Source organism: Acomys minous, assembly GCF_964271855.1.
Source record: "Acomys minous genome assembly, chromosome: 16".
Taxonomy (NCBI): Eukaryota; Metazoa; Chordata; class Mammalia; order Rodentia; family Muridae; genus Acomys; species Acomys minous.
In genome coordinates this window covers 59,808,483-59,825,867 of record NC_140498.1, presented here as the reverse complement: position 1 = coordinate 59,825,867, position 17,385 = coordinate 59,808,483, and the positions used below count along the sequence as shown (strand labels likewise).

The 17,385-nt window shown below is 42.8% G+C and overlaps 1 protein-coding gene across 1 annotated transcript; it reads right to left on the bottom strand.

Annotated features, from left to right (window-relative positions):
• Window positions 1–697: 697 nt before the first annotated feature.
• On the bottom strand, window positions 698–7,292 carry LOC311585953 (CD209 antigen-like protein D). The gene is made up of 7 exons (XM_084761715.1): window positions 7,176–7,292; window positions 7,011–7,097; window positions 6,643–6,732; window positions 5,769–5,843; window positions 4,975–5,126; window positions 2,382–2,491; window positions 698–990 (listed from the first exon to the last, which is right to left on the bottom strand). Exons 1-7 carry the CDS (start codon window positions 7,219–7,221, stop codon window positions 837–839), a joined length of 714 nt encoding a protein of 237 aa, XP_084617841.1. The 5' UTR covers window positions 7,222–7,292; the 3' UTR covers window positions 698–836.
• Window positions 7,293–17,385: the final 10,093 nt, after the last annotated feature.

Sequence of the window (17,385 nt, the reverse complement as noted above, 5' to 3'; positions counted from 1 at the left end):
AGGCATGGGCAGCTTCCATGGCTGTGGCAGCAGGCTTTCTGTGGCAGGAAAGGTGTGTGGCTTTCATTAAGCAGTCGGCTGAGACAGGAATCGTCACCATGGACAGGTCCCACTGGTGCTGACAGAAGCTTGTGCCAATTTCTCTCCAGGTCTCCACAGCCCCAGGGCAGCAAGGAGTGGCTGACGGCCCTGAGGCGGGAAGGAGGACTGGCAGCAAGCCACTTTAAATTTTAGTGGCTCACTATTGAAGGGCTACGTAGCTCTTGGGAGTTGTGATAGTGTTAGGCACTCTGGGCCGAAGGACTGGGGAGGGGGGCTGTGGGCTCCCTGCAGCGTGGGGAAGGTATCCTGTCATCGGGTTGGGTGGGGGCAGCAGGCCATGGAGGCAGCAGAGGCAGTGGAGAAATCTCTACATGAATGTGTGTGTGAGTATGTGTGATTGTGTGTGTGTGTGTGTGATTGTGTGTGTGTGGCTTGGTGGCAGCAGTGGTGGCCCCAGCATCATCATCATCATCATCACCATCATCATCATCATCATCACCATCATCATCATCATCAGTGACCTGAAGAGGCCTCAGTGGCAGTGGTGGAGGCGTGGTGGTGGCGTCGATGACCTCAGTGGCAGAGGTCTGGGAGGGCCACAACTGCGGAGGCGGTGGCCTTTGATCTGGCCACCGCTCCTGCGGCATAAGAGATGAGGACACTGACAGAAAAGAGTGAGTGCTTTTTTATTAACATCCTGCTGTCAACAGACAGATAAAAGAAACAGCACAGACGTGAGCCGTATCCATTCACTCGGCGTAGTCTGGATGGCAGGAGTGGAGAGGAGCTGGTCTTCATTTGGTAGTGCACGGTGAGGTCGATGCTTTCTTACAGATCCAGAAAATTACAGCATCACAGTTGAAGTCATTCCAGCCATCCCCAGAGAACTCGGCACAGTCTTCGTCACCGACGTTGTTGGGCTCCCCTCTATTCCAATACTGTGTAAAGCTGCAAAGCCAGTTGAGACAGTTTTAATTGTCAACTTGACACAATCTAGATTCCCTGGAGAACAGAGTTCTCAGTGAGGCATTGTCTGCGTCAGGCTGCCCTGTTAATGTCTGAAGAGAGGATGTGTAGCCATCCTCTGTTCTTGACAGCGGATGTGACCAGCTGTTTCATGTTCCTGCCTTGATTTCCTTGCAAGAATGGATGGAGTTGCTGGCTAGTTATGTCCACTAGACATAGGCTAAAGTCATTAGAGAGGAGGGAGCTTTAGTTGAGAAAATGTCTCCAAAAGATTCATCTGTGGGAAAGCCTGTAGGACATTTTATTAATCTATGATGGATGTGGAAGGCCCAGCCCATTGTGGGGAGGAACGTTCTTGGACTGGGGATCCTGAGTTCTGTAAGAAAGTAGGCCAAGTAAACCATGGGAAGCAAGCCAGTAAAAAGCACCCCTCTATGGCCACTAGAGCTCCTAACTATAGGTCCCCACCCTGTTTGAGTTCCTGTCCTGACTTCCTTCAGTGATGGACTACATCTGTGGAAGTGTAAGCAGAATAAACCCTTTCCTCCCTAGCTTGCTTTGGTCATGGTGTTTTATCACAGCAATAAGACAGACCAGAACCTGAACCTCTGAGCCAAATAATCCTTTGCTTCCTTAAAGTTGCTTTTGCCATGATAGTTATCACAGTAACAAAACCCAACCTCCTAAACAATACCCCCAACACACAACAGAAAACTGGGACACCAGTCCACAGAACATTAAACTGTCCCGGTGGCATACAACAATCCACACTTTTAGCTTCTGGAAGCTTGATGCCCTCATGCCTCCCTCACTTCTCCCTCCTCCCCCTCCCTTCCTTTCATCTTTAAAAAAAGAAAAAGGTCTCATGTAGCCCAGGCTGGTTTCAGACCCACTATGTAGCCAAGAGTGAGCTCAAACATCTGGTTCTCCTGTCTCTATCTTCTAATTTATGGGATTATAGGCCTATAGCACCACACGTGGTATACATGGTGCTGGGAGACAGAACCAGGGCTTTATGCATGTCAGGCAACCACTCAGTCAACAGCTACATATCCAGCCTAACCAACTGTTATATGGTAACAGTCCTCTTCATCACCAGTGGCCTTATTTTATTTTCTAGTTTTCTATTATTATCTTACATTAAAACTAATACCCAGCAGAGGGAAGCTTCTCTCTCCGATTTGATAGTAGGATTCGCTGCTATTCTGTCTGTGCCTGGGTTAGGAAGACCACTCTCCGTTTAGAAAATGTGGGCATCTCTTTATTTCTAAAGGGTCAGGGAGAGGAGGATGGTCCCCCGAGGATGGCTCCAGTCAGAGAGTCAGAGACACCCGTGCTACTGTACAGAATATACTTTTCATTTCTAGACCTACCTGGGTGACAGAGGCGATCCATCCACCCAGTGCCACGTGGCCTCATTATGCACGTCTGACAGCCCCATCCAGGTTGGTCCTCTAGCCTTAGAAGTCTGCTGCAGGAAGGTCTGGAGTAGGGTAGGAGGAGGCGGAGTGAAAGGAGGGGAGCCCCTTTTCTCCCCCAAACTCTTGCAGGAAGTTCTAGTTGCAACATGAGCTCCCACCCTTCTTCTCCACTGGGCCGTGGGCACTTGTGGGTACCTAAGTGGTTTCAGCCATCTATATGTATCTATCTTATGGGCAGATGGACTATGGCACACAGATGCACTTAGCTGGCTTCCCTTTAGACACGCTTAATAATGCTTCAAGGCTGTCTGTCTTGGGCGTTCTGAGAACGCGTGCAGGGGTTCACTTGTATTTGGATTTATTGTGATGGGAACATTCGCACCAGTTCATGGTTGCTCAAGACACCTATCAGCCCTGTCCATCTCTGCAATGGGTGATGTCCCATTGATGAGGAGAAAAAACAAGGACATGGGAAACACTGTACATTAAGATTGGTTTTTTTTTTTGCATGTGCAGACGCGTGTGGTGTCTGTTTGTATATGTGTGCCCATATTTGTGGCATAGGTGAGTGTGGGTGCATGTGAAAATGGGGGTGGAGGTCAGAGGTCGGCATTTGGTATCTACTTCAATTGGCATCTACTATTTTTTTTTGAGATAAGATTTCTCACTGTAGCTCACCAAATCAGGTAGACTAAGCTGCTCAGCAAGACTCAGGGATATTCCCTAGTGGAGGCATTAAGGGGGTGATTCACTAGCTTGCAAAGTATCTAGAAGTGCTTTGTAGGCTGCTGGGGGTGCATGGGTGCAACATCTGGGGGTGGCCAACTGCTTTCTGCTTGCATTTAAGGCTCATTCCACAAGAGGAAACGCATTCCTGGCACTCTAAGTCTGACCAACAACCTACTCACAGTTAGGGAGCTCATAGGCCTAGGTATGAACCTACTACTATATATAGTAAAACTGCCCTCTAAATGCATATCTCCATACTCCTAGATTAGTGCATATCTCAGACCTCATCAGAGAAGGTTATTTTGTGTGTGTGTGTGTGTGTGTGTGTGTGTGTGTGGTGTATAGAGGCTAAGACAGAATCTCATAACTTGCCAAATCACAGAGAACAACTGTCTGTGTAGTGCTCGGACCTAAATGGGACATATGTATCCTGAGTACTCTCAAGGCCCTGGGAGCATCATGGAAGAGGGGTTGGAAAGACTGTAAAAGACAGAGGCTGGGGAGGGTCTTCTGGATGTAACAGGACTGCTGCGCCCATGAACTCACAACAGGTATGGTTACTGGCACAAGCTCGAGCTCGTAAGCATCGTAGCATGGAGAGGGAAGAACTTCATGAGGCACTAGGAAAGTTGGGGGGCTTCTAAGGGAGGGAGAGTCAGTTTTCTTTAAAACCAGCAGGCTGACTAAGCTTTAGGGTGGGCCATGTCCATTATGTATGGGAAACATGACTGTACTCAGTGGAATACACAGAAAGGAGGGGGTGTGAAGTTGGGAGGGGTGGGGAATGGATCCAGGAGGCATTAGAGGGGGAAGGAGGTGTTGTAAGAATAGGAACAAAAATGCATTGTACGCATGCATAAAATATCAAATAGTAAAAATTACATGTTTGAAAATATGGGCATGATAGCTGGCTTTATATGTGTGTGTGTGCATGTGCACCTACGTGTGTGTGTGTGTGTGTGTGTGTGTGTGTGTGTGTGTGTGGTGTATGTGCATCTGTGTATGCAGGTGTTTGCAAACGTGAGTGCACATGCAGAGGAAATATATATTTGAAAATGTGTGCATGATAACTAGCTTTATGAGTGTGTGTGTGTGTGTGTGTGTGTGTGTGTGTGTGTGTGTGTGTGTGTTGTATATACATATGTGTCCAGGTGTTTTAAAACATGAGTGCACATGCAGAGACCACAGGAAAATATCAGGCATCCCACTGCATTGTTCTCCTCTTAGTTCTCTTGAAAGAGGATTTCTTACTGCTCTTGGAGCTAGGCTGTCACTTAGCAAGCCCCAGGGATCCTCCTGTCTGCAGGCCCCATCCCCAACATTGGGCTTAGGGACACCTGTGACCCATGATATTTTCCCCCCATGGATGCCGAGAATCCTAGCTCAGGTCTTCATGCCTGAGTTGGTGTGTAGGCACTTTTACACATTAGAACATCTTCCCAAACTCATGACCAGCTTTCAAAATGTGGTTTCAAACTCAAGTCCTTGTGCTTGCAAGGACCTTCTCGACAGACATCTTCCTAGTTGTAGTCGAGCATAGCAGGACATCTATCCCTCGGTGAGGAAGGGGTTTCACACTACTCAGCACACAAAGGTGGTAATTACATCTCAGCTGTCCCCGCAGAGCACCCGGAATGTTTAACTGTGTGTGATCCTGCGGAGAGTATTCGGGGTCGCTCATCCGTAACTTTCTGTATTCAAGTGGGAAAAGCGTCACCTTACTCATAGCCTTGTCTGGCAAATGGTCTCACTCTCAGGTGACCACAGCCAGTCAGGTGCACATTCTAGAAAAGGACGGACCCCACTCCCAGTGTACCTGCTCCTCGTTAGTCTCTATGATGACCAACTGGGCCCCCAGTTCCTGGCAGGCTGTGAGGGAGTTGTGCCAGTTTCGTTGGGACTTGGAAAAGAAATAACAGTTTCCGTGGAAGAACATCCAGTCCCTGGGGCAGGGTTGACAGAAACCATCTGTTGGGGGAAGCAGATCAGATGGACACACTTAGATGCTCACGTCCCCCGTTTCTCCAGAAAAAGGGCTCTTCCTCACCACTGCACTCTGGAGAGCCATTTCCCTTTGTGCTTCCTTTGTCTGAATATTCACCCAGGAGAATCTAGAAGTCCTGAGCCCATCCTCTCCAGCCATGGAGAAGCAGGGGCCAGAACTAGTTTGAGTGAGTGCCTACTGAATGCACAACCCCTGTTAACTTAGAGTGCCCATGGTGTGGATAACCCTTGTTAATGCTGAATGCCTACTGTTTGTAGGACTCCTGTGAACACTGAGTACTTACTGTGGGCATAGCCCCCTGCGAACCTTGTATGCCTACTGTGTATACAACTCCTTTGAACACTGAATTCTGTGGGAATTTTAAATTTAATTTTAAATTTAAAATTCTGTGAATTTTATTTATATTGCCCACAATTCCTGTGAACACTGAGTGCCTATTGTGCGCATGGCCCCTGTAAATACCAAACTCCATTCTCAGTGCTGCATTGTGATCTCAATTCCCAGAGAAAGGAAACTGAGACTCAAAGAGGTCTACTGACTTAAGGAAATTGATTCTGCTCCTATGGAGACCTGCGGTCCCTAATCCCTGGTTTCTGGTCACTCACCATGAACTTCGGTCTTCAGCTGCCTGAGCTCCTGGTAGATTTTGTCCTGAACCTGGGAGCTGGGGACCTTTGAGACTTAGGCAAGAAAGGAAAAGAAATCTCTTAATTTATTAAGTACCTACATTTTGAAATGACCTATATTAAGTCCCTTGCAACATTGTGTCATTTTTTTGAAGCAGAGTCCCACTATTTTGTCAGTGACTTCTTCTGTTCTTGGGCATACACCCTCATCCTATCTTAGTTTTTACAAGTAATTAGGGTTTCAGGAACATGCTTCCACTTCAGTGTCTAGTAAGGTTTCTGCCTAAAGTCTTTAAATATTCTCCCTCATCTATCATCTATCTATCTATCATCTATCTATCTATCTATCTATCTATCTATCTATCTATCTATCTATCACCTATCTATCTAAAGTGTATGAGTCTTTGCCTGTATGTATGTATGTATGCATGTTTGTATGTATGTACATATACATGTGATTGTCTTGTGCCTGAGGTGTTTAGAAGAGGGTGTTAGATATCCTGGAACCGGAGTTATAGATGGCTGTGAGCCATGATGTGTGTCCTGGAAACCAAACCGAGGTCCTCTGCAAGAACAGCAAGAGCCTTCAACTGCTGGGCCAATTCTCCCGTCCTTGGTTAATATTATTTAAAAGCTAGCAAACTAGACACCCAGAGAAGGGTGAACCATGAGGAGAAACTACAGCTCTTCTCTGAGACCTTCTCCTTCCCTTTTTTACACCGGAGAAGGGGAGGCGTCCCTGAGGAGTTCCTGGAAGCCACTGAAGGCTATGTTCCCAACTTGCACTCCCCATCTCACTCCCAGACAGGCCCTATGGCCAGGTCATGGAGCCGAGCCCTTCATTGTGCCTGACCTAGGACAAGAATGATCATCAGGAGCCCAGCCAGGAACAGGAAGGGGAGCAGCTGCAGGACCAAGGAGTTGTGTCTCTGCTTCAGGTACTCTGCAGGACAGAAGGTAGTGCTGTTAGAGCCGTAGTGCACCTGCCTCAGTGTGGCAACAGGACAGACTTACTGCCACCATCTTCCTACTACAAGGACCCATGAGTCTGGACTCTCAGCCTCTACCCCCTTATGGTCCACGATTCCATCCTCCCGCCCCCCCCCCCAGCCTCCATCTCCCCAGGACTGAGAAGCTTAGGGTCTTTCTTGACTCCAGTTTCCCATGACCCACTTCTGGGGAGGGTTGCCCACTTTTCCTCAGCCCCTTAATCTGCTGTACCTGCTAAGCGCTTGATGCCAAAATCTCGTCGTAATTCAGAGCTGACAGCAGAATACCTGGTACCACTGATGAGACACTCTTCATCCTCTGGAGGAAAAGAACACCAATCAAACCTGGACAGGCTCAACTGTGAGCTGCCCCTCAGTTGTCCGAGGGCATCCTCACCTAGAGTTTCCAGTTGCTGCATCTTTGGCTCCATGGACTCATTCATGGTCACTGCTATTGCTTAGTGCCTGGGACCGCCAGAGAACACAGCTTTTATTTGTTGTGCCCTAGTGCCTACTTCCTGGACATTCTGATAGGAAGAGGAAAAAGGAACTGGGCAATGCGTGCAGAAAGCTACAGGGAGAAACCGAACCCCTGACATAGCTTGTCTGGTGCCAGATAATCTAAGAATTTTAGGGAGAGGTTTGGGAAGTTTTAAGGTGTGTGGCAGAAAGAGCTGGTCTATTACAGAGGACATCTGCTTTGCTAGGCCCTTTTCACTTGTGCTGAGGGTTGGACAGCCATAACGCACATTCCTAGTAGCTCTGCCCCCGCTAGCTTGTGCTTTGCTGGCATGCAGACTCAACTGAGATTTCTGCTGACTTTGGTGTGCTGCTGGAATCACCACACTCCTATTAATGTAACGCTTGCTGCAGATATACTCATTTTTACCCCTTCTATGCTCTGCTACGCGATCTGCTCTCCATTTCTGCACAGCCAGATTAAGTAACAGGCCCATAATAACACAGCTATTTCATGGTGAGCTGACTACAGTCCTCATTGTAAACCAAGAGAAATCAAGTAGTCTCAAGGAAAAGCAAAAAGTTTCCTAACCGTCAGCCCATATTGAATGAAAAAAAAAAGGCTACATATATCATATATTTGTTGTTCCCACAAACTGGGAAACTCTTCAGGGACAGAAAGAAGCCCATGGAAGCTGGGAGAGGTTCTCTCCTTCCATGTGGGACCAGGAAGGGGGGGAGGTCAAATTCAGGCCAGCAGGATTGGAGGTGAGTGCCTTTATCTACTGAACCATCTTGCCTGCCCCCTTCCACTTTTTGAGCCAGGTTGTCACTGAACCTTGAACTCATTGGTTTAGCTAGACTGGCTGTCCAGTGTGTCCCAAGAATCCTGTTTTTGCCTTCCCAGTACCAGGATGATAGATATAATCTTGCTGTACCTGGATTTTCACATTGGGTCCAAACTCAATTCGTCATGCTGTGTGATAAGTTTTGGTAGTCAGACAAAGGGATGTTGGGTACAACACAGAGGTAGCAAAAAAAAATGGTTTTCAGAGGGCCTATACATGGTGATTTTTTTTTGAGCTGTGGTCGTTTTAACACTACAATTTTGAAGCTCAGTTATTTATCATTCGTTCTAATTTTGATTCTGTCGTTCTGATAAATAACCCTGACAAAAAACAATTTAAGGGAGAAAGGGTTGATTTCACCTTATAATTCCACTAGGCAGGGGCTCAGAAAACTATCATATTCTTGACTAAGAGGGAGATAATAAAATCAGGCTTGTTTGTACTTAGTATAGTGTTTGCACTCTTATAGAGTGCGGGATTCCCTGACTATGGAATGTGCCACCCACTGTGAACTGGGCTTTTTCTTATCAATGACTTAATTTAACGCAACCACCCACAGACATGCCCAGAGATCAATGCAATGTAGACAATCCTTTTTTGAAACTCTGTTCCTAGGTACTCCTAGGTTTGCCAAGTAAACAATCAAATCTAACCATCATATATCTGCATAATCTTTAACAGAAGCGTGTAGGCTCAATTTTCCTATCAATTATATTTTATTATGGACCTGTTAGATGAGACTACCTCCCTAACAGCCTGGGTGAAACAAACAATCGAAAAAGGATGTTAAAGAACACTATAATGAAACCTTAAGGATATCAGTTCCGAAGAATGCTTCTCCTGGCATAGTCAGCAGGATTTCAGCAGACCAGCAATTCAATCAAAGTTGCTGCTGGAAGCCTCAAGCCTCAGGTGGACTCCAAAGCCTTGACACTTTCCCTTGGAGCAGTTCTCTTTAGGAGCCTCTTGAAGCGCAGGGTTGAACAGCCAAAAACCGAGTATGTATATCCTCTCAGACTGTTCCAGGATGCCTTTCACCAAGCTCCCCCATGAAGTAGTTTGACTTCTAAGTGGAAAAAGCATCCTGCTTTCTCACATCTAAGTGGTAAACATCTGCCTCTTCTCCATCCCACACTTGGGATCAAAACAGAAATAGGTTTATCTCCCCTTCACAAGCACAGCCTTATTCCCCATTCTGAGAACGCCAGTTCCCATTTTTGTAGTAGTTACAGACTTACAGCATTATGGTAAAATAAAATTTCCTAGATGCCTTTCACTCAGGATCCTCTAATGTTGGTCTTTACATAGTAAAATGTGATAATAGTGCAAATGCATTGATATTGACTTCTATTTTTTCCTTTTTATTAATTCATTCATATTACATCTCAATTGTTATCCCATCCCTTGTATCCTCCCCTTCTTTCCTCCCTCCCATTTTCCCCTTATTCCCCTCCCCTATGACTGTGACTGAGGGGGACTTCCTCCCACTGTATATACTCATAGGGTATCAAGTCTCTTCTTGGTAGCCTGCTATCCTTCCTCTGAGTGCCACCAGGTCTCCCCCTCCAGGGAACATGGTCAAATATGAGGCACCAGAGTTCGTGTGAAAGTCAGTCCCCACTCTCCACTCATCTGTGGAGAATGTCCTGTCTGTTGGCTAGGTCTGGGTAGGGGTTTGATGTTTACTGCACGTGTAGTCCTTGGCTGGTGCCATAGTTTGAGCAGAACACTTGGACCCAGATCTGCTGTCATAATGTTCTTCTTGTAGGTTTCTAGGACCCTCTGGAACCTTCTATTTCCCCATTCTCCCATGCCTCTCTCACCTAAAGTCTCAATAGGATGTCCTCCCCTCTATCTCAGTTTCCTGGTAAGTGAAGACTTTCATGTGGCATGCCCCTTGGGCTAGTGTCTCGATATAAGTAAGTATATACCATTTGACTCTTTTTGCTTCTGGGTTAACTCACTCATTATGATCATTTCTAGTTCAATCCATTTGTCCCTAAATTTCGGAAATTCCTTGTTTTTAATAGCTGAGTAGTATTCCATAGTGTAAATGTACCACAGTTTCTTTATCCATTCTTCCACTGATGGACATTTAGGCTGTTTCCATGTTCTGGCTATTATGAATAAGGCAGCTATGAATATGGCTAAGCATATGTCCCTGTTGTGTGGTGGAGCATTTTCTGGGTATATTCCAAGGAGTGGATAGCTGGGTCTTGAGGAAGCCCTATTCCCATTTTTTCTGAGAAAGCTCCAGATAGATTTCCAAAGTGTACCAGAGTTGCTTTATCCATTGTTCAGTTGATGAACATCTAAGTTGTTTTCAGATTCTGGCTATAGCAAATAATCCTGCAATGATCATAGCTGAACAAATGTCCTAGCTGTATGGTGGAATATCTTTCTGGTCTATGCCCAGGAGTGGTATAGCTGGGTCCTGAGGTAGCACTATTCCCAATTTTCTGAGAAAGTGCCAGATTGATTTCCAAAGTAGTTGTACAAGTTTGCACTCTCACCTACAATGGAGGAGTGTTTCCCTTTCTCCACATCATTGCTAACATGTTCGGTCACTTGAGTTTTTGGTTTTAGCCATTCTGATGGGTGTAAGACGGAATCTCTGAGTTGTTTTGATTTGTGTCTCCCTGATCACTAAGGACATTGAGCATTTCTTTAAGTGTTTCTTGGCCATTTGATATTCTTCTGTTGAGAATTTTTGTTTAGCTCTGTACCTCATTTTAATGGGGTTATTTGGTTTGGTGGTGTTTAGTTTCTTGAGTTCATTATATATTTTGGATATTAGCCCTTAGTCAGATGTAGGGTTGGTGAAAATCTTTTCCTAGTCTGTAGGCTGTTGTTTTGTTCTGTTGACAGTGTCCTTTACCTTACAGAAGCATTTCAATTTCATGAGGTCCAATTTATTAATTTATTAATAATTTTTCTTAGAGCCTGAGCTGTTGGCATTCTGTTCAGGAAATTGTTTCCTGTACTAATGAAATCTAGACTTTTACCTACTTTCTCTTCTAACAGTTTTAGTGTGTCTTGTTTTATGCTGAGGTCTTTAATCCACTTGGACTTCAGTTTTGTTCAGAGTGATAAATAAGGGTCTGTTTGCATTTTTCTACAAGTAGACATCCAGTTAGACCAGCACCATTTGTTGAAGATGCTATCATTTTTTTTTCATTGTATGCTTTGACTTCTTTGTAAAAAATCAAGAGTCCATTGGTGTGTGGGTTTTTACTGGGTCTTCAATTTGATTGCATTGATGAATCAGCCTATTTCTGCCAGTACCATGCCTTTTTTCATTACTGTTGCTTTATAGCACAGCTTGAGATCCAGGATGAAGATTCTTCCAGAAGGTCTTTCATTATACATAATTGTTTTTATCTATTCTTGTTTTTTTTCCATATAAATTTGAGAATTGATTTTTCTAGGTCTATAAAGAATTCTGTAGGTACTTTTATGGGAATTGCATTGAATCTGTAGATTGCTTTTGGTAAGATGGCCATTTTTACTGTGTTGATGCTCCTGATCCATTAGCATGGGAGAGCTTTCCATCTTCTGATATCTTTCTTAATTACTTTCCTTAGAGTCTTGACATTTTTTCATACAAGTCTTTCACTTTCTTTGTTAGAGTTACACCAAGATACTTTATATCATTTGTGGCTGTTATGAAGGATGTAGTTTCCCTTATTTCTTTTTCAGTCCATTTGTCATTTGTATATAGGAGGGCTACTGATTTTTTAAAAATTGATTTTGTATCCAGTCACTTTTCAGAAGGTATTTATCAGCTGTAGGAGTTCTCTGGTGGAATTTTTAGGGTCAGTCTTATATACTTTCATATCATCTGTCAATAGCAATACTTTGACTTCTTTCTGTATGATGTGGATCCCCTTGATATCCTCTTATTTTCTTTGCTCTTGCTAGAACTTCAAGTACTATATTGATGAGGTATGGAGAAAGTGGGCAGCCTTGTCTAGTCATTGATTTTAGTGGAATTTTTTTTTCCATTTAGTTTGATGTTGGCTATCAGCTTCCTGAATATTTCCTTTATTATGCTTAGGTATGTGTCTTGTATCCCTGATCTCTCCAAGACTTTAAACATGAATGGGTGTTGGAGTTTGTCAAATGCTTTTTTTGGGGCATCATGTGGTTTTTTCTTTCATTTTGTTCATATGATGGATTGCATTGATGGATTTCTGTATATTGAACCATCCTTGCGTGCCTGAGATGAATCCTATGTGGTCATTGTGAATTACATTTTTGATGTGTTCTTGAATTTGGTTTGTGAGTATTTTATTGATTACTTTTGCATCAATTTTCATAAGGGAAATTTGTCTGAAATTCTTTTTCTTTGTTCAGTCTTTGTGAGGTTTAGGTACAAAGGTGAATGTGCCCTCATAGAATGAGTTTGGCTATATTCCTTCCATTTCTATTTTGTGGAGAAGTTTGAACAGTGTTGGTGCTAGCTCTTTTTTGAAGGTGTGGTAGAATTCTGCACATAAACCATCTGGCTATGGGCTGTTTTTGGTTGGGAGACTTTTGATGACTGCTTCTATCACCTCAGGAGAAATAGGACTATTTAATTTGTTTACCTGATTTCAATTCAACTTCAGCAAGTGGAATCTATCAAGAAAACTGTCCATTTCATTTAGATTTTCAAATTTTGTGTATATAGGCTTTTGAAGTAAGACTTAGTGATTCTTTGTTTTCTTCAGTGTCTGTTGTTATGTCTCTCTTTTTATTTCTGTTTTTGTTGATTTGGATAGTGTCTCTCTGCCTTTTAGTTAGTTTGGCTAAGGGTTTTTCTATCTTCTTGGTTTTCTCAAAGAACCAGCACTTGCTTTTGTTGGTTCTTTCAATTGTTCTCTTTGTTTCTAGTTTTATTGATTTCAGCCCTGAGTTTGATTATTTCCAGATGTTTACTCCTCTTGGGTGTTTCTGCTCCTTCTTTCCCCTAGGGCTTCCAGATGTGGCATTAAGTTGCCTGTCTGAGATGTTTCCAGTCTCTTTATGAAGGTAACTAGTCCTATGAACTTTCCTCTTAGCACTGCTTTCAATGTGTCCTATAAATTTGGGTATGTTTTACCTTCATTTTCATTGAATTTTAGGAAGCCCTTAATATCTTTCTTTTTCTTCCCTGACCCAGTTGTTATTAAGTTGATAGGTGTTCAATTTCTATGTGTGTATGTGGGCTTTTTGTTATTCCTGCTGTTATTGAAGTCCAGCTTTAGTCCATAGTGGTCTGATAGGATACAATGTATTATTTCAATCTTACTGCATTTGTTGAGGCTTGCTTTGTGAGCTACTACACTTCAGTTTTGGAGTAGGTTCTGTGAGTTGCTGAGAAAAAGATATCTTTTCTGCTTGGGTGGAAAGTTCTGTCAATATCTGTTAGGTTCATTTGATTCATGACATCTATTAGTGTCATTATTTATCAGTTTACTTTCTGTTTTCTTGACCTAGCTTTTAGTGAAAGTCAGGTGTTGAGATCTCCCTCTATTAATGTGTGGGGATCAATGTGTGGTTTATGGTTTATTAATGGTTCTTTTAAATGTGGGTGCCCTTGTATTTGGGCATAGATGTTCAGAACTGTGATGTCGTCTTGGTTGACTTTTCCTTTGATGAGTATGAAGTGTCCTTACTCATCTCTTTCCATTAATTTTGTTTGAAAGTCTATTTTATTAGACATTAGAATGACTACTCCAGCTTGATTCTTGTGTCTGTTTGCTTGAAAGACCCTTTTCTAGCATTTTACCTTGAGGTAATGCCTATCTTTGTGGCTGAGACGTGTTTCTTCAATGTAGCAGAATGTTGGATTTTGTTTATGCATATACTCTGTTAGCCTGTATCTTTTTTATTGAACATTTGAGACCATTGATGTTGAGACAGATGAATGACCAGTGACTGTTAGGTCACTTTATTTTGATGTTGGTTGTGGTGGTTGTGTGTTTGTGTGTTTGTCTGGTTTTTGTTTTGCTAAATTGATTTTTTATCTATTTCCTGTGTTTTTTCTGGGTGTAGTCAGCCTCTTTGGGTTGGTGTTTTCCTTCTAGAGACTTCTGTAGGGCTGAATTTGTATATAGATACTGTTTAAATTTGTTTTGTCATGGAATATCTTGTTTTCTCCATCTATGGCTATTGAAAATTTTGCTGGGTTTAGTTGTCTGGACTGGCCCCTGTGGTTTTTATGGTCTCTGATGAAAAACTGAGTGTGGTTCTGATAGGTTTGTCATTGTATGTTACTTGACCTCTTTTCCTTTGCTGCTTTTAATATTTTTGTTTTGGGTATCCAGGTATTGGTTGCCTTGTCCCTCTTTTAGTTTGATTTTATTAATTTATTGTCTGCTTTTTAGTTATTTTGGCTAAGTATTTATCTATTTTATTGATTTTTTTCCAAAGAATCAACTTTTTGTTTCATTGATTCTTTATGTTTTTTCTTTTGTTTGTATTTTATTAATTTAAGCTCGGAGTTTAATTATTTCCTGCTATCTACTCTTTTGAGTGTGTTTGCTTCTTGTTATTCTTGAGATTTCAGGTGTGCTGTTAAATTGTTAGTATAACATCTCTCTAATTTTTTTATGAAGGCAATTAATTAGTGCTACTAACGTTTCTTTTAGCGTTGCTTTTATTGTGCCCCATAAATTTGGGTATATCATGACTTCATTTTCATTGAATTCTAGAAAATCTTTAATATCTTCACTATTTATGGCTTGACACAACTGTCATTCAGTAAAGAGTGGTTCAGTTCCCATGAGTTTTGTAGGCTTTCATTTTTTTTTTCTATTTTTGTTGAAATTCAGCTTTAATTCATGGTGGTCTGATAAGACACAGGGCATTATTTCAGTTTTCTTGTATCTGTTGAGGCTTGCTTTGTGACTGAGTTTGTGGCCATTTTCAGAGGGGGGGAGGTTCATGAGATGTTGAAAAGAAGGTATATTCTTTTTTATTTTTTAGAAGGTATTTTCTTTTGTGTTTGCATGAAATGTTCTGTAGATATCTTTCAGGTCTATTTGAGTCATAACATTTGTTAGATTCATTGTTTCTCTGTTTAGCTTCTGTCTGGATGATCATTGTTGAGAGTGGGGTGTAGAAGTTTCCCACTATTAATATGTGGGTTTCAATGTGTGGTTTAAGATTTAGTAATGTTTCTTTTACAAATGTGGGTACCATTGTGTTTGGACATAGATCTTCAGAATTGAGATGTCTTCTTGGTGGATTCTTTCCTTTGATGAGAATAAAATATTCTCCCCCATCTACTTTGATTAATTTTAGTTGGAAATCTATTTTTGTATGATATTGTAGCTGCTACACCAGCTTACTTCATGAGTCCATTTGCTTGAAAAAAATCTCCTTTAGGTTGGATTTTTTTCCCTATGATCTTGTTGAAAATATTTTCTGGGCCTTGGAACTGAGAATCTTCTCCTTCTTCTATTCCTATTGTTCTTAAGTTTGATCTTTTCATAGGGTCCCAGATTTATTGGATGTTTTGCGTCAGGAACCTTTCAGATTTAACAGTTTTCTTTGGATATCATATCAACTTTTCTATCATATCTTCTGTGCCTGAGATTCTTTCTTCTACTTCTTGTATTCTGTCATTGATATTTGCACCTGTACTTCCTGTTCACTTACCTAGTTTTTCCATTTCCAGAATAACCTAAGTTTCTGTTTTCTTTGCTCCTCCTATTTCCATTTTCAGATCTTGAACAGTTTTATTCAATTTCTTTACCTGCTAATTTGTTTTTTTTTTTTTCCGGATTTGTTTAAGGGATTCATTCCTTTTCCCTTAAGGTCCTCTGTCATCTTTATAAGATTAGATTTAAGGTCATTTTCTTGTGCTTCAGCTGTGTTGGAATGTCCATTGCTTGCTGTGGTTGGATAGCTGGGCTCTGTTGGTACCATATTGTCCTAGGAATTGTTGAGTATGTTCTTATGCTGGCTTCCAGTTATCTGAGTTTAGGGATATTATAGGTTTAGGTAACTGTTTCTGACTTTATCTTTGTTGGATCGGTGTTTTTTTGGGGGGTTTCTTCCTTGGTTTTTTGTTTCCTCTCTGGTCTTCTGTCCCAAGTGGCCTATGGTTCTGGTCATCAGGTGCGGTAGTGTGTTTTCTCTGGGGGTTTTGGTGGCTTGTTGACGTGACTTCTAGGGTTTGGGGGTTCGGGAAACTGGCATGGTCAGTTCCAGGTAACTCAGATTCCTAGGGCTCCTAGTAGTAGTGTGGCCTCAGGTAGAGCAGGAGTCTTCTCTAGTTTCCAGTACCAACATGGCTTCCAGTGGGGAGTGAGTTTTATGGTGGAGTTGTGGGTCCAGATGTGAAGCCAATGGGAATGCGACTCAACCAGAGATACAGAGGTCAAAATGGAGGAGGAATTGCCAAGTGTTTAAAGTTCAGCCGAGAAGATGTTCAGCCGAGAAGAGATGCATTAGGAAAAGAATGTGAGAGAAGGCACACACAAACATACTGGAGACACCTGACGGGACAATGCTGGGACACCACCAGAACACCTGTGCTAGTTGGCACCTTCCGGGGACATCACCAGCGGTTTACAGCACCTTTTTTGCTCTGTCTGTATTTTAAGAAACCATGGGTTACTAAGCAAAAATTCCAGCGCTAGGTTGGGACGTGAAAAGGGGATTGAGTAGGCCAGGAAGGTGCCTTAGGGGATGCTACATGGTGCCAAGCCTGACAAGCAAAGTTCAATTTCCGGGAAGAAGAGAACAAAAGATGTAATGAAAGAAGAAATAAAAGAAACAGAAGAGAGGCTTGTTGAGAAGAAATAGAATTTGGTGGGAAGGTGAACGGATAAGAGAGGACAATGGGCAAGAATATGATGAAAGCACAATTGTGAGTGTGCGTGTGTGTGTGTGTGTGTGTGTATGTGTGCACCCACACAAGCATGTGTGCCTGCTTAAGCACATGTTATGGCATATGTGGCCAGCAGGCACCTTTACCTGCTGAACTGTCTTGCTAGTCTTGAAAATTCTTTTTGTAGAATCCAGCAAAGTTTGTCACTCAGCATGAACCCCTGTGTGTGGAGTGCTCTTCTGGGTGCCATGGGGAGGCATGAAGAGAATGCTTCCTGGGGGAAATGTGCTCTGCAAAGCAGATCAGGGTGAACACTGGTGTGACCCAACTGCAACGTATCAGCTTGACAAAACCCAGAAAATCCTTATAAGGTTATGAAACACTTGCAGTGTATGGAGAGAGAGAGGGGGGTGGGGAGGGAGAGGGAGAGGGAGGGGGAGAGAGAGAGAGAGGGAGGGAGAGAGAGAGAAAGAGAGAGGGAGGGAGGGAGAGAGAGA